The sequence below is a fragment of the Hyperoodon ampullatus genome, assembly GCF_949752795.1.
Source record: "Hyperoodon ampullatus genome assembly, chromosome: 2".
Lineage (NCBI taxonomy): Eukaryota > Metazoa > Chordata > Mammalia > Artiodactyla > Ziphiidae > Hyperoodon > Hyperoodon ampullatus.
This window is the reverse complement of record NC_136915.1, coordinates 34,244,738-34,270,455: the sequence shown is the minus strand read 5'-3', so window position 1 is coordinate 34,270,455 and position 25,718 is coordinate 34,244,738. Positions and strand designations below refer to the sequence as shown.

At 50.1% G+C, this 25,718-nt stretch overlaps 1 protein-coding gene across 1 annotated transcript; it reads left to right on the top strand.

Moving 5' to 3' along the window:
• The first annotated feature begins 23,578 nt into the window (after positions 1 to 23,578).
• Positions 23,579 to 24,919, top strand: CITED4 (Cbp/p300 interacting transactivator with Glu/Asp rich carboxy-terminal domain 4). The gene has a single exon (XM_079697105.1). The coding sequence runs from the start codon at positions 23,822 to 23,824 to the stop codon at positions 24,377 to 24,379; it is 558 nt and encodes a 185-aa protein (XP_079553231.1). The 5' UTR covers positions 23,579 to 23,821; the 3' UTR covers positions 24,380 to 24,919.
• Positions 24,920 to 25,718: the final 799 nt, after the last annotated feature.

The window sequence follows — 25,718 nt, the reverse complement described above, 5'->3', positions numbered from 1 at the left end:
TATCTGGACAGACGCTTCACTAAAGAAGATAAATGGATGGCCAATAATCACATTAAAAGGTGCTCAACATGATTAGTCATTAGGGAAATGCAAATTAAAGCTACACTGAGATGCTACTACATGTCTATGACAGTGGTTAAAGTTAAAAAGATTAAGCACACCAAGTGTTGGTGAGGAGGTAGAGGAACTGCAACTCACAGATGTTGCTGGTGGGAATGTAAACTGGTACAACTCCCTTGGAAAACAGTTTGGCAGTTTCTTAAAAACTTAAACATACACCTACCATATGATTTGATTGTTCCAATTCTAGGAATATACCTAAGAAGAATGAAGGCATATGTCCGTAGAATGACTTGTACATGAATGTTCATGGCAGCTTTGTTTGTAATAGACAAAAGCTGGGAATCCAACTGTCCATCAACAGAGGAGTGGGTAAATTGCAGTATATTCATGCAAAGGATTCTATTCAGCAATAAAAACAGAAAGACACTAGTAGATGCAACAAGATGGATAAATCTCAATATAATTATGCTGAGTGAAACAAGCCAGACATAAAGAACACTTATTTATTACATGATTCAATTTATATAAAAGTGTCAAAATGGAAAGCAGATTGGTGGTTGCCTGGGGACGGGAAAAAGAGCTGGAGGGAGGGATTATAGAAGGAAGAGAGAAGTCTTTTGGTGGTAATGAATATGTTTGTTTATTATCTTGATTATGGTGATGGTTTCACAGGTATATACATGTATCAAACATAAAATTCTGCACTTTAAAAACATGCAGTTTATTATATGTGGATGTAACACCTCAATAAAGCTGTTTTTTAAAAAACAACACAACAACCAAGGGCTTGCCCTGTGCTGCTTCTACCCAGGGCTTGCCACAGTTTCCATACTACATCCTAATATACCCATCTCATTGAGCGCCGTTGTGTGCGCTGGGCCAAAAGCCCCACATGGCTGAGTTGCCTGAACTGCAGCCTGCCCCATCTGGAAGCTTCTCTTCCTCTGGACCCCACTCCAAGCAAAAGCCTTGTGGATAACTTAGTCAATGAGTAGAAATAACACACCCAAGTATGCAACACCATGCCTCTAAATTCCATAGGCCCACCAATGCCATGCTCCATCTTTAGTGGTAGGGATTATGGTGCAGCAACTTGCCTTTCACTTTGGAGGAGAGAATATGACATGCCCCAGACCTCTAGTCCTCCAGAAACGTCACAAGGTACCAGTCCCTGAATTTTTGTGGCATTGACCTCCTAGCTCCAGCGTGCATGTAACTTACCAGGGAATTTAGGGTGACTGCTACTTCCTGCTCAGCAAGTCTTATCGCATGGTATCATTAAGGTGGTGGACCAGCATGGTGCCCTGTGGGGCGGTGAGAAGATCAGGCTCTCTCACATTGACTTGTGGACCAAAGTGGCACCGTGTCTCCAGGGACTGGTGTTAACATCAGGGTTAAGCTATCCCAAAGATCTGGATTTTTCCCCTGGCATCCACTGCCCGTGATTGCTCCTGGCCATAGCTTCCACACCTTCTCCTCTGACCTCGGCTCTTCTAGCCCGCGGTCTTCCTGGACATTTCTACAATACATCCCCATCTCCTGGAGTCCTGGAAACTCTTGGTTGCCTTCCCTTCTCCATACCTCCATCCTGGAGGAGGTGGGCTCTGTGAGGCTGCCCTGCATGGCTAGAGAAACATCCCTTGCATCAGGGCTATTCAAAGTGTGGTCGCCATCACCTGGGAACTTGTTAGAAATGCAACATCTCAGGCCCCACCCAGGAGCTACTGAATCACAAACTCTGGGGCTGGGGCCCACACAACGTGGGTCTATCCAGATTGGAGCAAGCCCTCCAGGTGATTCTGATGCATAGTCAAATTTGAGAATCACTGCCCTACCTCATAGCTTCCCTCCCCCGGGAGCTCATAGTGAAAAGTCCATGCTCTAACTTGGCCAGATTCCAGGTCTTGACATGTAAAAGGAAGCTGGGGGCAAGGGGGCGGTTCAGAAAAACTCTTTATCGCTCCCAAGTGTGTAGGTCTGTAAACTGAAATTGTGGATTCTGAAACTGTTATGTTTGTTCTACTCTTTCAAAATAGCCATTTAGAAAGTGAAAGCTGAGGATTGTCAGCTGCTGAATCTCTCTCCCCTAGAAGCAATGGATGCCTCAGTGTCAAGGGTGAGGAAGGGCAGGTAAATTGCTGGGAATTAAAAATTCATGGGATAGCTTTTCAAAAATCTTTCTTTTACTACATATACAATGTATTTTCTTTTTTCTTTTTCTTTTTTAAAGAATCATTTATTTATTTTTATTTAGGCTGAGTTGGGTCTTCGTTGCTGCGCACAGGCTTTCTCCAGTTGTGGAGAGCTGGGACTACTCTTCGTTGCAGTGCGCTGGCTTCTCATTGCGGTGGTTTCTCTTGTTGCGGAGCACGGGCTCTAGGCACACGGGCTTCAGTAGTTGTAGCGCATGGGCTCAGTAGTTGTGGCCCTCTGGCTCTAGAGTGCAGGCTCAGTAGTTGTGGCGCACGGACTTCGTTGCTCCGCGGCATGTGGGATCTTACCGGACCAGGGCTTGAACCCGTGTCCCCTGCACTGGCAGGCGGATTCTTAACCACTGCACTACCAGGGAAGTCCCTACAATGTATTTTCAATTCCAGACTGATTTAACCTTCATGTCAACCCTGAGAGGTCCCACAATATCAAGTTTACCCCCTGGTGCAGCAGTCAGCCCACGGACTCTGGAGCCAGTCACCTGAGCCCATTGGGAGGGTCCTCGTTTTCATCCATCCCTCTTCTCCATCCTCACTGTGGTCATTGCCCATATTCTGGTCTCATCAGCCCAGACCAATCACTTACTAGTGTGCGGTCTTGGGCAAGTTACTTAACCTTTTTGTGCCTCAGTTTCCTCATCTGTAAAATGAGGATTCCACATTCGATTTCAAAAACAATTTAGTGAGCACCTACAATATTCCAGGCACTGGAGATATGCCAGTGAGGCAAACAAAAATCCCCGTCCTCATGGAGCTGACATTTTAGTGTGGGGATAAGAGTGTCTGGGCAGAAGAGGAAGGAGGGTTTTTAGTTTAAATAGGACGGCTAGAGAAGGACCCACTAACAAGGTGACATTTGAGCAGAAATTTGAAGGAGAAAACTATCTGGATAGCTGGGGAGTCGGCATTCAGGTGGCGGGAAGGGTAAGTACCAGAATGCTGAGGCAAATGGGGATTTGGAGAGTTGGAGATTTGGCAAAGAAGTCAGTGTGGCCAGAATAGAGTGAGGGAGGAGAGCATGGAAGAAGTTTGATAAGGAGTTGGGAGAGAGCGACGAAGTCATGGAGGGATCTAGCTGCTCTTGTCAGGGCCCTGACTTTGATGCTAGGGAACTGGGGGCAGATTTTAGCAGAGGAGGGACCTGATGTGACTTTATAAGTTAAGGTCACACTGGCTGCTGTGTGAAGAATAGACTGAAGGGGCTGGAGCAAGGCCAGAGGCAGAGAGACCAGTCAGAAATGGGGCCACTCCATAACCCAGGCAAGAAAGAGTGGGACCCAGCCCAGCAGGCAGCAGAGGGGAGGTGAGAAGCCGTCAGACTGAGGAAATGTGCTGAAGTCGGAATCCACAAGATTGGCAGCTAGATTGGATGTGAGGAGTGAGAGGAAGGGTGCCAGGGGTGAGAGTCGGGTTGGGGGCAGCGGTAGACGAGGATGACTCCAAAGTTTTTAGCCTGAGCAATTGCAAGGATGAAATTGTCTTTGTTTATTGAGATGTGGAAAATGCAGAGAGGAGCAGGTTTGGGAAGATCCTTTTTTGACACGTGGAGGTTAAGATTCCTATTAAACATCCGTAGAGCAGGTAATGCTCTGGTGGACATATAGGTCCAAGAGAGGGGAGGTGCAGGCCAGAGATAGACCTATGAAAGACTTTCACGTATAGGTTGTATTTCTAGAAGGTCATGAGAGCACCTGCTTTGTATGGGTGCTGTGGGGATTAAGTGAGTTAAAACTAAAGGTCAGCATTTGGAACAGCACCTGGCACGTAGCAGGCACTCAGTAAAGCTTGGCTGATCAACAACATCATTTGATGTCACTTGTACTCCCCAGCTAGCTTCCCAACGGGCCTCCCTGCTTCCCACCGGGGCTACTTCCATGCCGTCCTCCACACTGCTGGTCAGAGCGATCTTTCTAAAGCCCAGATCTTACCACCCCTCCCTGCCCAAGCCTGCCATGGCTCCCTATTGCCTACAAGAAAAAGTGCGACAGCCAAAGGCCCCTCAAGGCCTTTCCTTACCCAGGCACTGCCACCCTCACCAGCCCCAATTTCTGCCACCACCCCCCACCTCCCACTTTGTCTTCCAGCAATAATAGGGAACCCTTTGTTCACAGCTTGATGTCTTTGAACATGCAGCTGCCTCTGCCATGACTTGTCCAGCAGCAGACTCCAACTGATTCTCACAACCTCTACGAAGCCTCCCTCCCCACCCAGGGAGCTGCCTCCCTTCCTTGTGGCCCTGCCTCCTACCCTCACTGGTGTTCCTTGCCCTCAAGAAAGATTGTGTTCCTTACACACACACATACACACACACACCTGCCCTGTTCCTTCCATCCCCATTCCTGCAGCGTTGAACTATAAGCCTGAGCTACAGAAAAGGGGCTTGAAGGGGGACAATTTTCCATGATGGGTTTTATTATTGTTACTATGTTTTAGATCAGCAAACAGAGGCCCAAACAGGTGAAGTCACTTGTGCAGGTCACTCAGGTGGAAAACACTGTGGCCAGGAATGGCCTCCAGGCTTGTCTGATTCAAAGTCCTAGGTTCAAAAGCATATGCACACATGTCACAGACAACACTGAATTAACAGTCTCAGGGCACCTAGTGGGTTGGGGGGTGGGGTAGGTTCAGGGTCCCTTGGTCTGTCAACTGTTCCCTACCTGGGAAGGGATTTAGGGCTAGGGAGAGGGTTAAAGATTTAGGCTCAGAATAGGCCTTCACTTGTTTATTCAATAAATTCATTCACTCATTCATTCTCTCATTCATTTACTCCCTCATTGTCTCATTCATTCATTCACTCACTCATTCATAATCAATTAATTGGTTCCACTTTCAATTTCTACTCCCAGCAGGCTCTGATCCTACCCGCTAAGAGCTCAGAGTCTGTGGAGAGCCTGGCCAGGGGACAAGATGGCACCTAAAGTGCTTGCAGTGAACCTTAAAAGGTAAGAGAAGTTTACCAGGTGGCCCTGGGTAAAGGACAACCCAGCCTGAGGCTGCAGCATGTGCAAAGGTCCAGAGGCTTGAAGTAGCTGCTGGAGAACTTCAGCAGACCTTCCAGATGTAGGGTGCCTGGGGGAGGGGATTGGAGGGTTGATGGGGGTTAATTGGGAGAGAAGGTTGAGGCATGGGCAAGGTCCAAGGTCAAGATTAATCTGGGAGTTAAGTGTAGAGGAGGGTTAAAGTATGGGTTGGGAGGAAGGTTGGGTTTAGGATTAGAGTGAGCTTGAAATTGGATTATTTCTTTTTATCTGCCTTTCCAGAAGGATTCCCTGTAATTTGTATCAGTGGTAAGGATGGCTATGATTAGGGCTGCCAAGAACCTAAAAATCAAGGATGGGCTTTAAGGTCGAGACTCAAGGTGCAGTAAAATCGAAGTACTGGAGAAAGCAAAGCCAACATTTGCTGGGCATGGAGTCTTCATTTTCCTGCTCCCTGAAGCATGGATGCACTAACTGTGTAATATTGGACACAGTCAATTAACCCCTCTGGGCCTTCCAATGCCCATCTATTAAACTGCTGGGCGGATTAGGATACTATGCTACGTTCTGAGCATCTTCTCTGGGCCAGGCACCCCCGGGGTCCAGATGTTCTCATCTGCTTCTGACAGTAGCGGGTGCTGCGCAGGAACGGAACCGCCTAGCCAACCACAGGCATCCAGTAGGTGCTCATCAAGGCTAGTCCTCTTCCCTTCCCTCCTTTCCCCAGAGAGCCAACTCCAGGAGCCCCTTCTCGGCCCGGGCGGCCCAGGAGTGCTGACAACTCTTCTGGAGGAATGAGCCTCGCCAGGGGCTGGGGCGCCCCCGGCCTCTGCCCCTCCCCGCGGCCTGGGGTCCCGAGCAGCCGCGGGTGGGCAGCCGCGCAATTACCCTAATTACAGCCCTGCCTCCGCGGCGGTGGCGAGCGCGGCTAAGCGGTCCCGAGACGCCCCCAACCCGGATCCGAGCGTGGGAACCTCCATGCCCTTAGCCGGGGCGGCGGCGGCGGCGGCGTGGGGAGCCCGCCAGCCCGGGAGGCCGCGATGGCCGATAAGCCCGCGCACCTCTCTCCCGCCGCTAATTACTGGACGGAGCTGGGCGAGCTCGCGGCTCCTTTCAAGTGCGATCTCCGAGGGCCCCGCACCCCGTAATGCACATCCCCACACCTGAGCGGCGGCAGGGCCCCGGGCCCCAATGGGCTGGGAAAGCCGAGGGGCCAAGCTCTTGGGCGGGTTCCCACGCGCCCTTCATCCATTCATTCATTCACGCGCCCACTCCCTCCCCACTCCTTCGTTCACTTATTCACCAAACAGACGTTAGCGGAGTACCTTCTGCTATGGCTGCCTTTTCAGTAAAACGGGAATAATAATGTGTCTCACAGGAAGGTTCTGAGGGTTAGGGTGGGCATGGAGAGGAAAGGGGCGGCTCGTTTGTTAAGAATCTATTCTGTGCTTCACCATCGCAAATACACACCAGCTCACTTAGTCCTCACAAACACCCAGAATGGGGTAAAACTCCGTTTTACAGACACACAGACGGAGGCACAGAGAGGCGGTGGGATTTGAGGAGGTCACACAGTAACAGGAGAGTCAGACGTCTGTCCTTCAAGGCATCTCCTAGGGCTCCACCACACAGTGAGTAGTAGTACACAACCAACGCCTGCGGTGCCAAATAAGAAAAGTTACAGCAGCTGACGTTTCTGGAGCCCTTCTTCTGTGCCAGGCCCTGTGCTAAGTGCTTTCTGTGCATTATCTCATTTAATCTTCACAACAGCCTCAGACACTGGGCATTCGTATTTCATTCCCATGTTACAGATGAGGAAACTGAAGCTGAGAGAGTAAGTCACTTGCTCAAGGCCACGCAGCTGAAGTGGCTGAAGTGAGGTTTGAACCCACCAAACCCAGCAGGGACACCAAAGCTCTCCACTGTGGAGCTGAAATAGAGCAGCCCATTTCTCCCTGGTCCTTTCTAACCTCAAGTTTAGGATGGGCAAAATCCACTGAATGCCTTCTCTGTGCCCAGCTGCCTCTCACCCCAGGGACCAGCTCAAAATACTCAGGGGGCAGTTTAGAGGAGATCTGATGCTGAGGAAAAGGCATGAGGTATATACAAGCAACCTGAAAGTTTACACTCTCTGGGCCTCAGTTCCTCATCTATAAAATGGGCACAGCAGTCCCCATTCTGCCCCCTCTCCCAGCACTGCTGCTCATTTGTTGTTCTTGAGTCCATTGATTGTGTTCATTCACTTAGGATACTTCTTGAGTGCCAACTACTGACTTCGTGCCAGGGCTAGAGTGATCAACGGTGCTGTTTGCCCAGGACTGAGGGGTGCCCGGGCTGCAGGACTTGGAATGCTAAACTGAGATAGCCCTGGGTAAACCACGACAGTTGGTCACCCTGCCTGTGCTGGGTGCTGGGGATTTGAGCCACATCAGAGCCTGATCTTGTCCCTCTGAGAACTGGAAAGGCTCCTGCCCGTGGGGAGGGATGCCCCATGAGCTGTTGGCACTGGAACAGGGTGAGGGTGAGGCGCCCTGGTGATGCGCCGTGCTCACCTTTTCCCCAGTCCCCTGGCACCAGGTGCAGGCAGATACACCAAAGCAATCCTACCCATTGTCTGGCTGGGAAAGCCAAGGCTGAGAGCTTAGCAGTGGCTTTCCCACAGCAGCTGCCATGAGTCAGCGCCCAGGGGCAGAGGTGTCAATCTCACCTCTCTCTATCCACCCCTTCACTGTATGACCTTGAACAAGACACTCTACCTCTCTGAGCTGTTTCCCATCCTCACCTTGGGGTGGGGCGTGGGGGTGACAGGGTACCTCCAAGCCCAGTGTGGGTGGTGACTCTTACAGGAGGCTCTTCTAGGTACCCTCTACTTCACCAGGAACTCCCAGTGAAGCAGGCCTCCCCACAGGCGGGGGTGCCTGCCAAGAACTTGGTCACTGCTGGGTTCTTGGCAGTAGCCAGGTGAGGATGTTCCAGAAAGAACCTAGAAAGATTGGCCTTTGAAACAGACAGAATGGACCTTAACCCCAGCGGATCATTGGGCCTCTCTGAGATTTATTTTCCTCACCTAAAAGGGCAGAAATATCGCCTACCTCCCGCCATTGGTGTTGTGAATGAGATTCTGACAATGAGGTGCTCAGGACACACCAGTTCCCTTCCTGCCCCCTTTACTGGTCCTTGTACTCCCTGGCCCAAATGGTCTGGACTCAAACTAATGTCCTTTTTTTTTTTGGTTGCTCCAGGTCTTAGTTGAGGCAGGCGGGCTCCTTAGTTGTGGCATGTGAAATCTTAGTTGCGGCATGCATGTGGGATATAGTTCCCTGACCAGGGATCAAACCCAGGCCCCCCCCGCATTGGGAGTGCAGAGTCTTAACCACTGTGCCACCAGGGAAGTCCCCCTAATGTCCCCTTCATCTGCTTCCCTCTTTCCCCTCCATCCACTGGGTACCCACTATATGCTGGTCTTCTTAGGACCTCAGGTGGGGCAGACATATAAAAAATGGAGTCTCCCTTCTTTCATGGGAAGCCATGGCAACTCCTAGGACCCCAGGTGGTGGGAGGAGAAAGAATAACAGCAGCTACTGCCCCTGGGAAAACAGGAGACCAGCTCCCTCAAACCTCCCCTCTTTCCGACTGTCACCCTCTGCCTGAAAGCTCTTTCCCTTCATGCCCTGACGCCATCATCCCCACCCCCCCCCAACCAAGTTCCGCTGCTCCTCTACCTCTGTCCAACAGGAAGCCTGCCCTGGTTGCCCCAGGTAGAGTTAACTGCTCTTTCCCCCAGGAAGTCTGACCTTTGTTTTTGTTTAATTTATTTTATTAAAGTATAGGTGATTTACAATGTTGTATTAATTTCTGCTGTACAGCAAAGTGATTCAGTTATACATACATATATCAATATATATCCTTTTTCATATTTTTTTCCATTATGGTTTATTACAGGATATTGAATATAGTTCTCTGTGCTATACAGTGGGACCTTGTTGTTTATCCACTCTACATGTAATAGTTGGCATCTGCTAACCCCAAACCATGCTTCCTCCCCCACCTCACTCTCCCTTGGCAACCACAAGCCTGTTCTCTATGTCTATGAGTCTGTTTCTGTTTTGTTGATAAGTTCATTTGTGTCATATTTTAGATTCCATATATAAGTGATAACATATGGTGTTTGTCTTTCTCTTTCTGACTTACTTCACTTAGTATGATAATCTGTAGGTCCATCCTTGTTGCTGCAAATGGCATTATTTTATTCTTTTTTATGGCTGAGTAGTATTCCATTGTGTGTGTGTACATGCACACACACACACACACACACACACACACATATATATATATATATATACACATGTACATACATAACATATCTTCTTTATCATTCATCTGTCTATGGACATTTAGGTTGTTTCCATGTCTTGGCTATTGCGAATAGTACTGCTATGAACATAGGTGTGCATGTATCTTTTTGAATTATAATTTTGTCTGGATATATGCCCAGGAGTGAGATTGCTGGATCATATGGCAACTCTATTTTTAGTTTTGTGAGGAACCTCCACATTATTTTCCATAGTGGTTGCACCAATTTACATTCCCATGACCTATCTTGTATCTGCAACCAAGCACAGGGTCTAATTCGTTGAATGCAGCAATATGTATGAAAAGAAAAGAGAAGAATCAGAGGGAGGGTGTGGGCCTGAGTTTATGTTCAGGTTTGAGGGGTCATCAAAGGAATTCCTGCCCACTCTGTGCCCAGACGTTCCCTCCAGGACGGGAGAAGGAGGCAGAGGAGAGGACGTTTTCCTCCTTCCAGGGTCTTCCCGCCTCACCTCTTGCCCCTATTTTAGACCTTGATGGAGGCTGTCAGCAAACCATCTCCACTGGCAGGGGGCTGATGGGATAGGGGAGTTATCTGATCCTGGGACACAGACACCCAGGTGTGGACTTCAGCTTTGCTAGGGGCCGTAGGTCACCTTGAGGAAAGTCATTTCCTTATTTGTGACACGTGTGACTGGATGACCTTGAAATCCTTCCAAAGGCAATCTTAGGATACAAAAAGTCTGAGACTTCCAGGTCTTCGCACCCAGAATCCATGGTGTAAAACTGCTCTGCCCAATGTGGTGGCCACTGGCCACACGAGGCTACTGTACTGAGCACTTGATGTGTGGCTCATCCAAATTGTGCTGTAAGGATAAAATACATCAGATTTCAAATATTTAATATGAAAAGTGTGAAATACCTCACTAATTTTTATACTGGTGACATGTTACAATGTAATTTTGGATATATTGGGTTAAATGAAATTTGTTATTAAAATTCATTTCACTTGTTTCTGTTTCCTTTTTTAAAAAATGTGGCTACTAGAACATTTACAATTTCACACGTGACTCACACTGTATTTCTATTACACAACTCTGGATAAACAGCTGGTCACAGCTAAGCCAAGATTTACTCCCTGGGCACCAATCAGCTCTGGAGTTGCTGGGGTATATTCTCTTCCCAGGAGGGAAGAATCAGACCCTGATACCTTATGAGACAGTGCTGTTTCCTCCCCAAATGGAAGGTACCTCAAGTCTCCTGTTCTCCCTTAAACAGCTGTTTTCTGGGAAAGTGAAGAGCCCAGCCCATCTTCCAATGGTGTGCTCGCTCCACAAGGAAGACAGAATTAAGACATGAGTGGGAGGGCTTCCCTGGTGGCGCAGTGGTTAAGAATCCGCCTGCCAAGGCAGGGGACACGGGTTCGAGCCCTGGTTCCGAAAGATCCCACATGCCGCGGAACAACTGAGCCCACGAGCCACAACTACTGAGCCCGCGTGCGCTTAGAGCCCGTGCTCCGCAACAAGAGAAGCCACCACAATGAGAAGTCCACACACTGCAACGAAGAGTAGCCCTGCTTGCCGCAACTAGAGAAAGCCTGCGCACAGCAACGCAGACCCAATGCAGCCATAAATAAATTAAAAAAAAAAAAAAAAAAGACATGACTGGGAAATTCCTTTTCAGGCTGGCTTCCAGCCCAGCAAGAGCCAGGCCGACCCACCCTGAGGAAACCCCCAGCTGCCTCTTCCTGCCTGGCCCAGCTTTGTCCCCTAAGTCGGAGCCAGGCTCCGGGGGTGGGGGGTCCCTATCCCATAGATCTCCAGACAGGCTAGCGATTCAGGGGGGCACATGACTCTCCCCCAGGGAATTTACACACCAGCCAAGGAGGCGGGTCACACCCACAGGGTAACTGGAGATGATCACAGCAGCCTCCATCTGCTGGAAAACAGCAGATCTTTACTGAGATATGGGCAGATATAGGCCCTGTTTCTCCAGCCCCACCCCCACCAATATTCCGCTCCACATTTTGAGAAGGAAATTAAGAACAGGACACGGTGGTTAAGAGTGAAACCTTAGCACTCCTTCAGGGATAAAGCCCAATTTGGCCAGGTGCTTGCTGTGTGACCTTGAGCAACCTCCCTGGACCTCAGTTTCCTCATCTATGAAATGGGAGCAATCCTAGTACATACCTTGCCGGGTTGTTGTAAGAACTGAATGAAATAATGCATGCGAGGGGCCTGACAGAGAAAGGGCTCATAAAACATCGGCTACTGTTACTATTATTAATAAAAACAGAATCCTTCCTTATTCATGGACTTCTTTTCATAAAATCAGCCAAATCAAGGCCGCCATAGAAGCTTCTCAGGGACTCTAAGAACCAGTTGTTGGAACGACACAGTTTTGACTGGAAAGGGGTTTTGCAGGGTGTCTGGTCCAGTCCTTCTTAAAGACCAGGCACACGAATCTGCGACAGTTCGAACATCCCCTCTGCTGAGCACTGGCAGGCCAAGTCCTCAGGCAGCATAGACTGGGGTGGCAGCGGGGGAGAAGGACCCTGGCCCTCAGGCAACCCCTTCCTGTGCTCCTCCTCCCCCTAGCCCCCAGACAGCAGGGTCCCGCGGGGTGGAGTGATGCTGAAGGGAAAAGGGGCTGGAGAAACCCAGAGGCTATTTTTTTCTTAATTCCCCTCAGTTCACCTGCAAAATGAAATCACTGGAAGCCTACTGCTTCCATTTCCCTCAATATTCCCACTTAAAACAAGATTTTCAACAATAAGTGGAATTTTTTTAAGTCCCCAAACGAGTCTTTGTCCTGGCAATTCCAGATCCTCAAACAGAAAAGCTCGTATCAAGAAAACAATCATATTAGCACATAATCATGTTGGACAAAGTGTTAGGCCCTAATTTTTCTGCCTGCAGATTGGTTTTTAATAAGTCCTTTGTTGGTCATGTTTATGCAAATTTGTCAACTGCTCATCCTTGAAAGAAAACAATAGTTTATTCTGAGATTATGTCTGTTTGGATTTTTTGGTGTTGAAATGGCTTCCCTCTTATGAAGTGGTGAAGTAGCTGGCTGGTAGTTGCTATTGGTTTGTTTGGCTGGCTAGTTGGGCTGTTTTATGTCCTGACTTGGCGAAATAAAAAATTAGCCACCTTACAGCAGTTGCTGTAATTTGGAAGGGGATGGTTTACTGATTCAAAGATCTGGGAACCACTGAGGGAGTCCAGCCTCCCACCCACAAGTGCCTTCTTCTTGTCCTGCCCAGGCTGTACCCTCCGGGGTACAGGGAAGAGAGAGGGACGGCAGGAATCCTCGAAACCATTCCCCTGACAATGGGGCTCCTCCAACTCCTGGCAATGAGGCACTCACATTTCCAGAATCTACCATACTACCCTCAGACATCTCTGACTCTAAAGAAGTTCCTTCCACTGAACTGAAAACCACTTCCCAGGAGTCCTAGGTTCATTTTCAGAGGTCACCCAGAATGTTCCACTCTCACTACCTACAAACAGCCATTTCGAGACCTGAAGACAGTGTGATTAAGGCCTCCTGGAGGCTTCCCTTCTTTGGGCCAAGCCTTCCAGTTCCTTCCTTGGAGGGCCTCCACCTTGCCCACCCCTCAATCCTTTGGATCTCCTCAGGAGCTCAATCTGAGAGGCAAGCAGTGTGGTTGATAAGGGTGTGGGCTCCGGAGTCAGACAGTCTTGGTATGAATCCTGGCTACACCTCCTTCTGGCTTTGTGACCTTGGACAAGTTACTCCAGCTCTCTGTGCCTCGGTTTTCAGCTCCCTCTCCTCAAAACAGAGATATAACAGCTCAGATAGGATTGTCTTGCCCTAGAATAGTGCTTGGCCCCGCCCTGTGCTCAGCATGTGTCATCTAGGATGTGTTTTGTGATCTCGCCCTCCCTCCTCGCCCTCCCCATTCCATCACTGGGCGGGGGCGGGGCTTGACCCAAGCTGAGCCAACTGGTCTTTTCCCAGGGACTTGCAGACTCAGGGAAAGGAGTCAGTTTTTCTCCATGAGCTAAAGGCACAAGGTATAACACTCAGCTATATTTTCTACACCATGAAGAAAATCACTGTGCTGTGAAAGAGAAAAAAGGTAACGTTTAGAAAAAACCAAAGACAGGAGACACAGAGAGAGAGGGCTATTTCCAGTTGCTCCTAAGACCAGCTCCATCCCAGCCCTTCCTACAACTTCAGTGTTTGTCTCAGTAACTTACCTAGTAATTTAACAACTACCTCAAAACTTAGGGCTTAAAACAGCAATCATTTATTAGCTCCTGATTCTATATGCTGGGCTGGGCTCTGCTGGCATCTCCTGAGCCCATTCATGCCATTGCTGTCAGCTGGTAGCTTGACCTGCTTGGTCCAGGATGGCCTGAAGATGACCTAGCATTTACTAAATGTCTGCCATATACCAGGCACTGTGAGAAATACCAGAGTGGAGAAAATCAATATTCACTGAGCTCCTACCTTGTGTAGGCCCGTGATGGAATTTTAGATATATTATCCCACTAAATCCTCCTGACTGCATGGTCACATAGTTGTTATTATTACCACCCCCATTTTACAGATGAGGAAACTGAGGCCCGGAGAGGAGGAATAACTTGCCTAAGATTTCAAGACCCAGAGGGGCAGAGATGGAATTCAAACCAAAGACTCCTGACTCTCTGCAGAGCCCACACTCTTGCACTGCACCATACTGGCCCTTCCCCCATCACAGAGTAAAACTGGGCCCTACCCTCATGCTGCTTTAAGTGTCATCAAGGGGATCGAGTGGACACAATGTCCAACAGTGTAAGATTCAATGCCATTCATTCAGCAAAAGTGCCCCCATACCTCTTTTGTGCTAGGCACCATGTTAGGTACAGGGATGTGGAAATGACTCAGACACAGGATGCAGTGGCAGCAGTGTGGAGAAGGAAATGATTAATCACACCTGCTTTGGGTTCAGCAGTGGCTCTTTATCAGCCTGATTCTTAAGGGATGGGCAATGCTGGTAAGGAAGTGCCACTCAGGCCAAACTCCCCTTCCCACAGATGTGCAGGATCTCAGGGTCCCACTTACACAGCAATCACAGGTCAAGGGCATCCTCAGGGGGAGGGTCCAGGGCTCTGTGGCCATCCTTTGATCCTGGCTACAAAGCTTGGTACAGGCCACGTGTTCACAGGATATCTGTGGTTGCCAGGTCAGAAGTAGCAGGTTCAGGCTTCCCTGGTGGCGCAGTGGTTGAGAGTCCGCCTGCCGATGCAGGGGACGCAGGTTCGTGCCCCGGTCCAGGAGGATCCCACATGCCGCGGAGCGGCTGGGCCCGTGGGTCATGGCCGCTGGGCCTGCACGTCCGGAGCCTGTGCTCTGCAACGGGAGAGGCCGCAGAGGTGAGAGGCCTGCGTAACGCAAAAAAAAAAAAAAAAAAAAAAATAACATAAGCCAGAAGTAGCAGGTTCCAGGGTGAGGGGACACCTTTGCCACCTTCGAAGCAGCTTGGGAACTCCTGAGCCCAAGGAAGCAATTTCTGCCAGCCCAGAATTGGGAGGCTCAAAGATGCAGCATCCACATGCCCAGAGCCCTGTCCCCAGTGGGCAAGCATGAGCAGTGGAAGGAACCTGACCTAGGAATGAGCCAGACCCTGCGATGAATTCTAGCTGTGCCAGTTTCCGGCTGTGTTCTGGAAATAATAAGCTGGCGATTATAATAATAATATAAATAAATAAGAATGGTATTATTATATTATAATAAATAATAATAATACACTCTTTATTATATTATAATAATATATTATAATAAATATTATAATAAATAATAATATATTATATTATATTATAATAAATAATAATAATATAAATAAATAATAATAATAAGCTGGCGACTACCCTTCCTGAATATTCTTGTCATTATCTGTAAAGTGGGGACAAAACTCCCCACCTGACCCAACACTTTTTATGTTTCTCAAGCTAGCTTAAGCAAAATCAGGACTGTCTCAGGAGACCAGGGCACCTCCTGAAACCCCAAGGCAGAAGGGCACGTGAGCCTGACAGTCCCCCTGTAAAGCCACCAGAAATTCAGGCATGACTCCCTCCCCATCTCGCCTCTCATTTCTCTTCCCTCCATGCTTGCTTCATTTTTCTCCCTCTGCAGATGGGTTTCCTCCATTTATCTGGTGCCTGTAGCCAAAGCTGGCTGCCCGCAGAGCTCACTCAGAGGTTTATGTGTGACAGTCCCAACCTCATTCAGTCTGGCTGCTGTCTTCAAGTCCCAATTCCAAACTACTGGGAGAAAGAATCTGGTCCAGCTGGGCCTAAGCTCCACCGCTCTGGTCTATGGCACAGGGGACTCTGTCCAGCAAAGGTGGGTCATATAGTATAACGGGGACCCCCATGGGTAAAATGAGGAAAGGGGAGTGTCCCCCCAAGGGTTATTGTGAGGATTAAATAGGACAGTGGACCTCAGCTCCCAGCATCTAATAGGCATGCACTTCAAGGGAGGGTCTTAGGTCAGATCCCCTAGAAGCTGAGCTCTCAGGAGAAGAGGAGTGAGGAAAAGAAAGGGGGGTTCACAGAAAGCTGGAGTTCCAACCTGACTCACAGGGAGCGCTGGGGCCATTGCCCTACAGAGTCAGTGCCACACTGAGGCAAGGAGTCTTGTCTATTTTACCCTCATCAGTCAGTCCCTAGGACTGGTGGGGGCTGGAGTGAGGGAAGAGGGGTCTTCCATTTGGCTGAGGGCAACTCTCAAGAGAAGCAGGCCGCTGTGATTATTAGCAGCCAGCATCCCGGCAGCTGGCAGGCAGGTGCACTAGCCAGGAAAGGGGATCCACGCGGGGTGCCAGCAGCATCCATTACAGGGAGTCTCACGCAAATATACATGGGCAGTAGATGACTCTGGCTTTTACTTCTCCCTTTTGTGTGTTTAAGAGTAATATTAAATTATATTTTGAATATGTGTTTTTTCCAAAATGTATGATTTTTCATACACTGCATGTTACTACATATAGTACCTACAAATATACCTATTATTATAAAGATTGAACATGCAAAAATGTACATGTAATAAGTTCCACAGGGAATCCTTAAGGACTACATGTGATTTTTGCCTTACATGTTGATTTTAGAACTTAATGGCCCCGCCCCTATTAAATTGGACTCCGCTGTAAGTGGTTGAGCTCCCCCTGCTACCAATCCGCCTCTTCCACAGGGTCACAGGACTCTGGTCCTGTTGGGGCACCTCCTGGCTCCAGTAACTTCCCATCCCACTTGAAACACACCCAAGCCCTTGACTCAGCTCCTCAGCTGACCTGACCCTTGCCTATCTCTCTGATCACTGACGCTCAGCTCACCAGCGTCCAGCCTCAGGGCCTTTGTTCAGTTCCTCAAATGCACCAGCTCTTTCCCACCTGAGCCTTTGCATGTGCTGCTTCTTTGCCCAGAACATCTTTCCTCTGTTCTTTGCAGAGTTGCCTCCTCCTCTTTATCAGGTCCAACCTATTGTCCCCCGTCCAAGAGGCAGGCCCTGACCCCTCTTCCTAAAGTAAGTTCAAATCACCCTGCTTGGCCTCTCCTAGTCCTTGACAGTCTGTAATTGTTTTGTTTTATCACTTGGTTCTTGTCTCTCCTGTCACTAAATTGTAAGCTCTATGAGGCCAGGAAGTACCTGGCACACAGTAGGAGCTCAGTATTTGTTGAATGAAGGAATGAATGAGTGTGTTGCCGTGCCCCAGCAGTTTACCTCAAATCCATCCTGTCCATTTCCACTGGCAAGAGAGAAAGTACCAACAGGAGGATCATCATTCCCCTGCTCAGAGCCCTTCCATGGCCCTTCCCTGCACACAGAGTTGCTGACAATCCCTTGCTTAAGCATGCAAACATAGGACAGAAGTTAAAAGACCCAGGTTCAAGTCTCACCCTTGGCACTTGCTAGCTATGCAACAGTAGCCAAATGGATTCCTCTCTCTCTGTCTCAGTTCCTTTCTATGTGAAGCACCTCCTGCCTTTTCTCTTTCTTGTGTTGTTGTGAGAAGATATAGAAACCTCTGCACAGATGAGTTTCAGTATTATGAGTGCTGACTTTCAAGGGCCTTCATCATTCAGGTCTGGTCTCTCCCTGTCCAGATACAAATGACCATTATTCTGGCCCCACCCAGCCACCTGGTACTTCCTGAACTTCACTGTGTACATTCATGCTTTGGGGTTACCATTCAAAAGCTGTGCTCTTTGTCAAGAAAGCCCGTTTCCCTGCCTTCTCCATCTCTCCAGATCCAGCCCATACGAGAAGGCTCACTCCTCCATGACATCTTCCCCCACCTCACAGATCACTGCATCTTTGATGTTTGCTTTACACCTGGGACCGTCTCCCTCCTGCACTCCAAGTCCCTTTCCCTGGTCCAAACTGCTAACCCCAAAATCACACTGCACTATTTTGTACAGACCAGGCCCTGTACTGGGCAATGGGGCTTCAAAGTGGAGGGAGACCCCATCTCTACTGTAGAGGAACACCACCAAGCGGGTTCAGAAGGACCAAACAGCCCTTGATAACTGATTTGCAGGCTAAGAGAGCATAGACGTTAGGTGCACTTGCACTAAAGTCAAATACACCTGACTCTGAATCTCAGGATGCCTGGAACAGAACCCTAACTACAGTGGCTTAACTAAATAGTGCATATTTTTTTTTCAAATAGTAAGAAGACCAAAGTAGGGCTTTCAGGACTGCTACAGAGACTCCATAGTACATGGAGGGCCCAGGCTCCTCCTAGACTCCACTCTGCCATCCTTAGCATATGTCATCGTGTTTCTTCTTTGTACCAGTTTTCTCATTTATAAAATGGGAATAACTACCTTCTATATAGGGTTGTTGTAAAAATTAAGTGAGTTAATATACGTAAAGAGCTTAGAACAGAATCTGGCACATGTTAAGTGCTCTATAAATGTTAGTTGCTGTTGTTGTTGTCGTTGTTGTTATATCCTCATGCTGAAAAAATGGCTGCTGCTCCTCTAGGCATCACATCCTCATCCCTGGCAGGAAAGGAGGAAAGGCAAAGCACAAAAAGTGAGCGCTGGCTGAATCCATCTGTTTTTTCTTTTCCAATGGAGATAAAATTCATATCACACAAAATTAACCATTTAAAAGTGAACAGTTCAGTGGCATTTAATATACTCACCATGTTGTACACCACCAACTATCTAGTTCCAAGGAACCCTTGTACCCATTGAGCAGCTGCTGCCTAGCCTCTGGCAACCACCAATCTTTATTTTGTCTCTGTGGCTTTACCTTGTCTGCATAATTCCATCTTTTTTTTTTTTTTTTTTTTTTTGCAGTACGCGGGCCTCTCACTGTTGTGGCCTCTCCCGTTGCGGAGCACAGCCTCCGGATGCGCAGGCTCAGAGGCCATGGCTCACGGGCCCAGCTGCTCCGCAGCATGTGGGAATCTTCCCGGACCGGGGCACGAACCGATGTCCCCTGCATCGGCAGGCGGACTCTCAACCACTGCGCCACCTGGGAAGCCCAATTCCATCTATTTTTAAAGAGCTTTCCAGGAGGCCCCACCCAGCCTCTTCTGCTTATAACTCATTGGCCAGGAATGTGTTTGATTTTTGACTGGGCACATTGCTGCTCTCAACAAAATCAGCACTCAGTCATTTCATATTCTAATATTTACTGAGCACCTACAATCATATTTTATTGATCCTCAGACCCATGAATTCTTTTTACACATTAATTTTTCCAAAATAAGAATCGTCTTGTATTGATAACACAGGTCGGCCTTCTATATCCGCTAGTTCCACATCTGCGGGTTCTGCATCTTTGGATTCAACGAACCACAGATTGAAAATAATTTTTTTAATTAATTAATTTTTTTTTTTTTTTGTGGCTGTGTTGGGTCTTCTTTTCTGTGCGAGGGCTTTCTCCAGTGCGGCGAGGGGGGGCCACTCTTCATCGAGGTGCGCGGGCCTCTTACCGTCGCGGCCTTTCTTGTTGCAGAGCACAGCCTCCAGACGCGCAGGCTCAGTAGTTGTGGCTCACGGGCCTAGTTGCTCCGCAGCATGTGGGATCTTCCCAGACCAGGGCTCGAACCCGTGTCCCCTGCATTGGCAGGCAGGCTCTCAACCACTGAGCCACCAGGGAAGCCCGAAAATACTTTTTTTAAAATAAATTTATTTATTTATTTTTGGCTGCGTTGGCTCTTCGTTGCTGAGCACGGGCTTTCTTTTTTTTTTTTTTTTTTTTTTTGCGGTACACGGGCCTCTCACTGTTGTGGCCTCTCCCGTTGCGGAGCACAGGCTCCGGACGCACAGGCTCAGCGGCCATGGCTCACGGGCCCAGTCGCTCCGCGGCATGTGGGATTTCCCCAGACTGGGGCACGAACCCGTGTCCCCTGCATCGGCAGGCGGACTCTCAACCACTGCGCCACCAGGGAAGCCCCGGCTTTCTTTTTAGTTGCGGCAAACAGGGGCTACTCTTTGTTGGGGTGTGCAGGCTTCTTATTGCGGTGGCTTCTCTTGTTGCGGAGCATGGGCTCTAGGCACGCGAGCTTCAGTTGTTGTGGCTCGCAGGCTCTAGAGCACAGGCTCAGTAGTTGTGGTGCACAGGCTTAGTTGCTCTGTGGCATGTGGGATCTTCCCAGACCAGGGCTCGACCTGTGTCCCCTGCATTGGCAGACAGATTCTCAACCACTGTGCCACCAGGGAAGCCCCTGAAAATACTTTTTAAAAAGATTCCAGAAAGTTCCAAAAGGCAAAACTTGAATTTGCCGCATGCTGGCAAATATTTACATTGTATTTACAACTATTTACATTGTATTAGGTATTTTAAGCAATCTATGATGATGTAAAGTATATGGGAGGATGTGTGTAGCTTATACACAAATACTAAACCATTTTATATAAGGTCTTGAGCATCTGCAGATTTTGGTATTCACGGGGGTCCTGGAGCCAATCCCCATGTGGATATGAAGGGATGACTGTATCATATATTTTAATGAAATATAATGGCAGGCACTCTTCTAGGTGCTGGGGATAAATCAATAAATGAGACAGACAAAATCCCTGCCTGTGTAAGGCTGACATTCTAGTGGTGAGGAGATAAACAATTAAATGTAATAAATAAGAGGATTATTTAATGTGTTAGAAGATGATAACTGCTTAGAAAAAATTAAAACTAGAGCAAAATCAGGCCCATTTGGTAGATGGACAAGGAACTGGTTGCTGTAATAATGTATTAGTTATCTATTGCCATGTAACAAATTACCCCAGAATTTAGGAGCTTAAAACCACAGACATGTATTACCTCAGTTTTTGTGGGTGAGGAATCCACAACTTATCTAGGTTGCAAACAAGATGTCACCTGAGGCTGTGGACATCCAAAAGCTGACTGGGGCTTGGGGGGTCCACTTCTGAGATAAATCACACATATGGCTGTTGGCAAAAGGCCTTAGTTCCTCACTAGCTGTTGGCAGGAAACCTCAGTTCCTTGCCATGTGGGCCTCTCCACTAGGGCTGCTTGAGTGTCTTCATGGCTTGTCAACTAACTTTCCCAGAACAAATGATTCAAGAGTGAGAGCAAGGAGAAACCCACAATAACTTCTATGACCTAGTCTTGAAAATGACACTGTCACTTCTGCTATTTATTCTATTTGTTGGAAGTGAGTCACTATGTCCATCCCACATTTAAGGAGAGGGGAATTTGAGGCGATCTCTTAAATAATTTGTGGAAATTTTTGGAAACCACTACAATTAAATGGAGTCGTCAAGAGAAAGGTAGTATTTGAGCAAAGACTCAAAGAAGGTGAAGGAATTAGACATGCAGATATGGGGTGAGGGAGCAGATTGTTCTGGCAGAGGGGAGACCTGGGGCTGTCACGGCAGGAGCTTACCTGGCATGCTGGTAAAGAAGAAAGAGAGAGTGACACTAGGAGGAAACTAGTGGCACTGCCACACTTCTTTCCTCCATTACTAGCTGTGTGACCTTGGGCAAGTCACTCCTCTGTGAAATGGGAATGATAGTAACTACTCACAGGTTGATTATGAGGTTTAAATAAAATGCTACATGTAGGGACTTCCCTGCAGTGCAGTGGATAAGACTCCGCACTCCCGGGGCTTCCCTGGTGGCGCAGTGGTTGAGAGTCTGCCTGCCGATGCAGGGGACAGGGGTTCGTGCCCCGGTCCGGGAAGATCCCACATGCCGCGGAACGGCTGGGCCTGTGAGCCATGGCCGCTGAGCCTGCGCGTCCGGAGCCTGCGCGTCCGGAGCCTGTGCTCCGCAACGGGAGAGACCACAACAGTGAGAGGCCCGTACCGCAAAAAAAAAAAAACAAACTCTCAGAGAGTCTGAGTCAGGGATTTGGGTGGGGCCAGAAATTCAGTATTTTTCAAAGCCTCCTGCTTCCTTCCCACCTCCACCCCTCCAGGTGAATCTGAGGTGCAACCAGGTTTAGGAATTTCTGTGTGAAATCTTTATTGGAGAGGGACTCAGGAGACTCAGTTCCCATGTGCAGCTTTTACACTTTGCAAAAAATGCTATCACACCCATGGTCTCTTGTGACCTTCTCACAAGCTCTCAGGTGACCCGGCAGGGACTACAATCTCCCTTTCACTGAGTAGAAGGCTGAGGCCCTGGGGAACCAAGTGACATCCCCTCGTGACACCCAACGGTCATACTGCCTGTGGGTGGTAGAGATACAATTAGAACTTGGGCCCCTGGACTCTCACTCTAGGGTTCTCCCCTCTGCACAAACTGGATAAACCCAAGTTCCAGGAAATCCCAAGGACACTACCAGGGGAGGAGAGCCAGAGAAGGGAGGGGCAGAGTGGCAAACACGTGGAGGGCATGGTTCAGGAAGTTGTCTCCTGGCCGCCAGGAAAGACTCCAGCTGCTCTAAGGACACAGGCATTCACATGCTAACTCTGGTTGTGTATGACCCCAAGACACTGACTTTCCCTTTATGTGCCTCAGTCTCCTTATCTGCAAAATGGGGCTGATAATCCATGCCCTGCCTCCAGTAAGATGCTTGTAGAATATATAGCGCTCTAACACCCAAGCTATAACTATTCTTATAAAGGGAAGGTGCAATATCCCCCACTCAGATCTCTAGGGACAGAACTAAACCCAGCTTTTCATTCATTTGAGGTACATTTTTGAGCACCTACCATGCACCAGGCATTGTGCTGGACACCGTGCACGAATCACCTCATTTAACCCTCACCACAAGCCAGTGGGATTGGTGCTGTCGTTGCCCCATTTTACAGATGAAAAAACTGAAGCTCAGGGGAATGAGTTGCAATTCATTCCATCATCTGTTCATTCATCCAACTTTTACTGAAAACCTGCTCTGGGCCAGGCTCTGGGCTACGTGCTGAGGACATGAAGATGAACAAGTCCTTCAGGAAACAAGCCCATAAATTACTTTAATAACAACTCAGTACATGCTTCCACAGACAAGGGAGTGGGAGCCGGAGGAGGAGCAACTGGCTCTCCTGGGATTATGGGGACGGGCAGCTGATCTTCCGCGGACCCTGCACCACCAAGGTGCCTGTGCCCTGTGTAGAGGTAGCAATCAAAAGGCTTGGGTTCGAGTCTCGCTTCTGTCAAGGCTTTACTGTGTATTCCCAGGAAAGCTGAGCCTTGCCAGTTTTCTTAATCTGGAAAATTAAGAGGTTAAGAGGTTGGGCTTGTGATCCTGCAGTTCTAGATGCCTAAACCTCTGGCCCTCCTACTCCACCTTCTGGTCCGTGCAAGCTTGGCCCCAGCCAGCCCCGAGACTAAGCGTAGGGCAGCCAAGACCAGACCATTTGAAAAGTGCCAAACACCCCGCTCCCAGACAGAACTCAAAGCCGGAGGCGCGGCCTGAGGCCCAAAGGGCGGAGCTCTGACAGGGGCGGGGCTGAGGCCTCCTGGAGGTGCGGCGCGGCCCTCCCAGGAGCGTCTCATCCAGCCAATGAGCGCCCGGGACCGGGGCAGCCCCGCCTCTGGGTATAAGAGGGCGCCGAGGCCGGGGGCGCGACGCAGAGGTCTAGCAGCCCGACTCTGTAGGTGGGCAGGGTCATTTCAGCCCTGAGCTGGGGTGCACAAGAGCTCTGAGTTCGGTGTGTCCTGGGCTGCGCAGGAGCACGGGTCGGGTTCGGTTTTCCTTTGCCCGGCTGAGGTGCGGAGAAGGCAAGGGGCTCGGATCCCTCGCTGCAGAGGAAGAGCTGGCCGGGACCCGGGGACGCCCGCGCTGACCATCGGCCCGCCGCCGCCACTGCCGGCAGTCGTCCCGTCGTCATGGCCGACCACCTGATGCTCGCCGAGGGCTACAGCCTGGTGCCGAGGCCGCCGCCTGCGGCGCCCGCCCATGGCCCTCACGCGCTTCGGACGCTGCAGCCCTACTCGGGCCCGGGCCTGGACAGCGGGTTGCGGCCGCGGGGGGCTCCGCTGGGCCCGCCGCCGCCTCCACCGGGGGCCCTGGCGTACGGGGCCTTCGGGCCGCCGCCTGCCTTCCAGCCCTTTCCGGCCGTGCCAACGCCGGCCGCTGGCAGCGCGCACCTGCAGCCCGTGGCGACGCTGTACCCGGGCCGCGCCACCGCGCCCCCCGGCGCCCTGGGAGGACCTCCGGGCCCGCAGCCGGTGCCAGGCGCCCCGGCCCCGCCACTGCCGCCGCCCGCGCACGCCCTGGGAGGCATGGACGCCGAACTCATCGACGAGGAGGCGCTGACGTCGCTGGAGCTGGAGCTCGGGCTGCACCGCGTGCGCGATCTGCCCGAGCTCTTTCTGGGCCAGAGCGAGTTCGACTGCTTCTCGGACTTGGGGTCGGCACAGCCCGCCGGCTCGGTGAGCTGCTGAGCGAGGCCGGGCGCCTGACTGCGTGCCCGAGAGAAGGAGGCCGGCCTGCCTGCCGGACTCCGCACCCAGCGCCTGGACCCCGCACGCACCCTCCGTGAGGGTGGAGGCAGCAGTTAGTGCACGGAGCCGACGCCGGGCTGGGACGCCTGGCCTCACTCCAGGCCCTGCCTCCTGCAGAATGACAGTTTGGGTTCATCTCTGCCCCGGAGCCTCAGCGGTAAAGTGAAGGGGACTGGACGCCCCCTTCCGGACTCCCAGTTCTTAGATTCTGTGTCCTCTCCTCTCGGACCCTCCCCCGCCCCAACCCCCAATCTGAGCCATCCCAGGCCTCTGCCTGATCCCCCTTTCCTTGTGCAAACCACTGTGGTCACTGGGTGCCTGGAGCCGCCCACCCGCCAGGCCCCCACCCCGCTGCCTGGGCCCTGAGGTCGCTGGGCCTCCCGCCCTGGGGAGGGGCAGAATGTACAGCCCTCACCCCTGCGGAGTGGAGCAATACCCCATCTGACCTCCAGCACCACAATAAAACTGGGTCACTTTCCAGTCTGGTGTTTTCATTTCCTTATAACTCCAGCTATATTTGGCTTCTAGAGTCCTGAGGCTGTTGGAGGCCCTGGGTGGGATGGAGGACACAGCCCCTGGCAGTGGTCAGGAGAGGAAACTGACAGTTTCTTTCGAAAATATCTGTGAGTTGTGCAATTGTTATGTCATAATCTGGAAGGCAGAGGCCGCCGCCACTGCGTGGCAAGGTAAACCCAAAGGCACCAAAGACGGACTTCCCGGCTCCTGGGAGGGGTGGGGGGAGCTTGGGGGTGCTGCCCTCACTGTTTGCTCAGCATGGAGGCTAGAGGGGAGCGGGGTGTACCTGAGGGTTCAGGTTCTGGCTTTGAACCAGAGCTCTCTCTCTTGTTCAAGACACCATCCATTGAGATTTCTGAAGCCATTTCCTCAGAGACAGATGGTCCCGGTCTTAGGTGGTTGTGAGGAGCACATGCAATGTGAGGCCTTCAACACAGTGCAAGACACCCAGGCAGCCCTCAGTAAATGATAATGATGATTACTCTACAATAATAATCATGCCCTCAAGGAGTCACAGTCCAAGTGGAAGTAGGGGGTGACAGGCCTGGAAATCAACTCATCTTGGTACAAGAGCGGGATGAGGACTAGAAAATAGGTAGGACGGCCCAGTGGGCAAACCCAGAGGTGGAAGTGGTTTCAGCTGGTGCAAGAGGTCAGGTCAGTTCAGGTTTCAGGGAGGCAGTGGTATTTGATGTGGTGAGAAGAGCCTTGAATGATGAGTACGTCTTTAGGACTTGGAGAAGATGGCATGCAAGTGGAGAGC